The following is a 4,610-nucleotide window of genomic DNA, read 5'->3' on the forward strand; positions in this document are numbered from 1 at the left end:
TTTTCTCTGTTTGATAGTTATGACTGGTTTAGGATGTGTATGGCAGGTGACATCACTTTAGTTGCAGCTCACGAATTAAGAGGACCTCATGAGCATGCTCAGGAGGCATAGTGAGATTTAAGTGTCTTCCTCAGTAGATGTCCCAGAGAAACTACAACTGAACACTAAGTCTTCCATTTCAGTGAAAGATTGTGAGCTTCTAGAAATTGACAAATCTTTGGAGAGACCCAAAATAAGATTTTATACCTTAGAAAGAGACAAAATATAATATTACCTAGAAAGAGAGGCCTAGACAATATTGTTAATTAAAGGGATAATATGGAGGATCATTTATTCAGATTATTGGTTCAATGGTCATATGCTTCATTTCGGGGTATTGGCTGGTATGCCATGATGGTACAGCATATCTGAGCTAACCTCTGCCGAGACTGTTCCACTGTGGATCTTGTCAGTGTCAGAGGAACAGATTATACAGTTACCATGGAGAGCCCACAAAGCACATAGGCATTCATGTATGTTGGTCAGCCCATTAAAAATATCATAGCAGAGAGAAATTGACTGCCAAAATCTGATAAATTTGTATCCTGCACCAACTACAATTGAATAATGGTGCCATTTGTAGCACTGACGCTCTAACACTGGCTTTAGATTGGTGGTTGTAGGTAGCAGCAGGGATGGAAATAATAGAGGCAAGATTCTAGTGTCAACCTGGGCTCATGCCAGAAGCCATTACCTGTGAGCTACCAGCATCCTTAGTAACTATGCATCTTCTGGGTCGATCTTTTGAGTAATGGCAGGAGAGTTCTAGGAAGCAAGCTCATGATGGTAGCAGAAAATCTTACTATAGAGCTTTAGAAAACAAAGGTAACCAGAATCCCTGAAAACTGATTCACAATTAGCCTCCATACATATTTGTTTGTGCTTTTAGGATCAGGTGTAGTTTCATTAGCAGAGAGCAGTTATGCAAACATCATTCAGATGAACCTCACTGTGAACTTATATTAATCAATAATTATTGTTCCTCAGAGAAATCATATGAGCTGCATATATATGTATATATATAAACTATATATAAATATAGTTTAATCATATTTGTTGGCGTATTGACCAGCAATGATAGTGAAAGTTCTGAGGACTGTCACCAAGGGAGAAAAATGTGAAGGGGTAATTTGGAATGAGCTGAATTATCTTTTTAGCCTTGAGGTTCTAACAAAATTAAAGGAGAGCTATAAAAACTTCGTCAGAGGATGTCATGAGATCCTGGTGGACTGAGGTACCATTCTTTTTTCAAGGACTAATGAGAATCCATTTTTGTCTAAAACACAAAAAGCATGCCTTAAGGTTTGTTTATTAATCACTATATTTTCTTTCCAATATCAGTTTTCATGGTATTATTTATGTGTGTTGCTGACTGTACAACAGAGTTTGAATGGTGACCTTTTGAATTTGTTCATATTTCTTCCTATTTTTGATATATCTGTATTTTACAAAATGAAAAACTATTCCTTAAAATAATAAACTTTCAACTCAATATTTTAGCTATTTTGCTATGTTTTAAATTATTTATTGCTGTGCTCTATATCATTTCATCTTCTCTTTCTAAAAGATTTCATTTGATATATGTTAGATATTTTATGTCTTTCCTGGATTTAATGAGCTGTTTTGCCTTTTGATGCAATACATTGGGTCTGGTTCCAAAGTCCTTTTCTCCTGTCTTTCATCATGGCTGGGATATTACTAATTCACATAAGAAAAGAGGGTTTATATAGAAGCCTAGATTTAGCTATGGATTAATTGAATGCCATTTTGATAAATGCAGTTCCGAATAGCAAATAGCCAGATACCTTCTATTCCATGTTCAGAAAATCTTAATTTATAGAAAACTGATACAAGGCCTATTCATTTCTAAAGTCTAAAGTAAATTCATTTTCTAAAGTTCTTAACTATTTACAGTCAGCGGTAGCATGAATTTGTAAGAAGGAAAACTAAAATATCGTTTCTTCTAAATTACATTCTTACCATAAGGAAAATAGTATATAGTAGATGAAAAAAACTCCATTTTAGGGGATGTCCTCCATCCCCTATAATCTGGGATTATAAAAAGAGCAATTGATACAACAAACATTCTGACATTTTACCGACAGAAATCCCATCTGTTTTTCTATAGTCTTGCCTAAATATTTAACATTATGTCGAGCTTTCTGGTGAAAACATGAAGGGATTATTAACAGTTTCTTCCCTGATTACTTTAGTTGTGAGCCTCAAGAAAATTCAATCCATATAATATAGTTTCATTAGTTTTTATGTACTGTACATAGAAATTTAGTCATATGAAATATTTATTATATGTACACATACTTGATTTTAAGATAACATTAAGTATAAGATACATTAAGATTAATAATGTTTTTGAAGAAAACTATATTGAACAAATATCGATTGTAAAATAATCTAATTTTCTGAAATGTTATATCCAAAAATATATGTATGTTAGACTCAACAAAAGTAGCACAATTATTTCTACTCTTAGTATTGGTGTACATATATCTTGCTTTTTCTTTTAAGAGTAGAGGAGCTCTACCAGTTCTGATATTGTTATGTAATCATATATTTTATGTCCATGTATATACTGGATTAGGGTAACCCTAAAAATACTATGCGAACTTTCAGTGAAACTCCCATTCATGTCTATGTCAGTGCTGTCTCCCAATCCCGCAGCCATGGCTGCCTATAAGAGTATACTGATCTGGCACCATGAAAGCTTCTGGAACCTAGAAAACTGCTTTAGTTGCAGGGACAACACTGATATGAACCTGGAAGGGCAGAAGGAGGTAAAGTATGAGAGTCCAGCTATGACTTTGACATCTGATGCATCTTTGTGTGGAAGACAGCAATCTAGGCCCTCTGGATAGTGCTACGTGACATTGACCAATTATCGTTACCAGTAGTGAGCAACCTTATGAAGGTCTGACCAATCTCAACAAAGAAGGGGTAGCTTTCAAGGATGGTGAAGTCCAGGAAAATAGCTGGAGATTTTGTAAAGTCCAACCTCCCATGAAGGAGTCCAATTATCCTCTCTACAGTGACACCAGTGAGGATCATCCCTATATAGATCACACTGAAGATCAGCTGCCCTTTGGTGAAAGCCTAAATGGTACTAAGGCCTGGTCTTACCTTTTTAGATAAATAGTTCATAAATCAAGAAGGTGATGTGGATACTGTGATCATAGATTATGACAAAAGTCTTCAGGAAACTGTCAAATATCTGAGTATCTCTGAAGAAAACATCATGGGGGGGTGGGAGTTGAATGCACCCACTGGTATTCCAGTTATCTATGAATTAGACAAGAACTTGAAGTACACCATACCCATGCGTTTCCTGGGAAACCAGGTAACTTTAAGTACAGCCGTGGAAGCTGTAGCTGGTCAGTACAAAGTCTGGAAGTTAAGAGATCAGGAAGACCACTAACACCAAGAAATTTATTTCTATCCACTGCCCCATTCCTATCATGCCTCTCCCTTTATGTGTCACATAGACATCTGTCAGAATCTCAAGTTGGAGCTACAGATGAGAGAGTAGAAGCTCCCAGTCTCATTTCTCTCCTGTTTTGACTATTCTACCTTTTATATCTGTTCCTCTCAAAGAACCTAGTCAAAATGTCTTCTGTCACAGATTTTTAGTTTAAGGCTTTTGGTAGTGGTTAACTTACCATAGATCTTGCTTGAATGAAGATAAGGAATAAATAAGACATGGGGATTAAGTGAGTCTAAGGTTATTCCTAGCAGTCAGCCCTACTTTGCAGTAACTGTCCCAGGGGCCGTTAGCATACTAGAGAAATAGAAGGAAAATGTAACCTTTATTTCAATTAAAAAAAAAAAAAGGTCATGTTTCCACCTTAACCTGAGAGGAGTCTGGCTGGGATCAAACCTGTTTACCTGCTGTATTTACTGTTTTTTGTTTTTAATCTATGTATATAAGTCAAAGGAATAGGAATTCTTTCCAGATTTCTGCTGCCAGTTAAAATAATGTAGTCATACAAAATTTCAAGCCGTTCCTTACTCCACTGTGATATAAGCTCCCTGACATCTAAGTGGTAGGAGGAGTATATCCTATTGTATATTTCAGAATCCCTTCCTCCCTCACTGTTATGTGGAAGGTGAAATACCCTTAATACTTTTGATAATGTCCAATTATGTCACCTTTTAAAGTCATGTTCTAGTTACTTGGCTTTTCCACCTGGGTCCAATACCAGTTTTAGTACAAATACCTGTCCCCCCCCCGTTTTTTTTTTTGCCATAACAGTGTGCACTGATTTAGAAGTTGTGTTCAATTACATATATTGTATGTTACTTTTATATATTTTTACATATTTATTATATCTGCATTCTTAAGAATGGGTACTTTTAGAGTTACAGATTAATGTGTGAGAGACAAACAATTCAGGATTTAACACATTCATGACACTAATAATATTGAGAATAAGAAACAAAAGAGAAAAAGGCAAGGGAAGAGGTTCCATTTAGGCTTACTTCTTGCTGTCACTTTTTTTCCCCTGATTTATATTGCCCCTCCCTACCTTTGGAACCACTACCATCAAGAGCCTTACCAA

The 4,610-nt window shown here is 35.7% G+C and overlaps 1 protein-coding gene across 1 annotated transcript; it reads left to right on the forward strand.

Moving 5' to 3' along the window:
* Nucleotides 1–2,720: 2,720 nt before the first annotated feature.
* On the forward strand, nt 2,721–3,469 carry LOC132503360 (probable phosphoglycerate mutase 4). The gene is made up of 3 exons (XM_060119806.1): nt 2,721–2,836; nt 2,946–3,139; nt 3,231–3,469. The coding sequence occupies exons 1-3, from the start codon at nt 2,721–2,723 to the stop codon at nt 3,467–3,469; spliced, it is 549 nt and encodes a 182-aa protein (XP_059975789.1).
* Nucleotides 3,470–4,610: the final 1,141 nt, after the last annotated feature.

The sequence above is a fragment of the Mesoplodon densirostris genome, chromosome 2 (genome assembly GCF_025265405.1).
Source record: "Mesoplodon densirostris isolate mMesDen1 chromosome 2, mMesDen1 primary haplotype, whole genome shotgun sequence".
NCBI classification, from domain to species: Eukaryota; Metazoa; Chordata; class Mammalia; order Artiodactyla; family Ziphiidae; genus Mesoplodon; species Mesoplodon densirostris.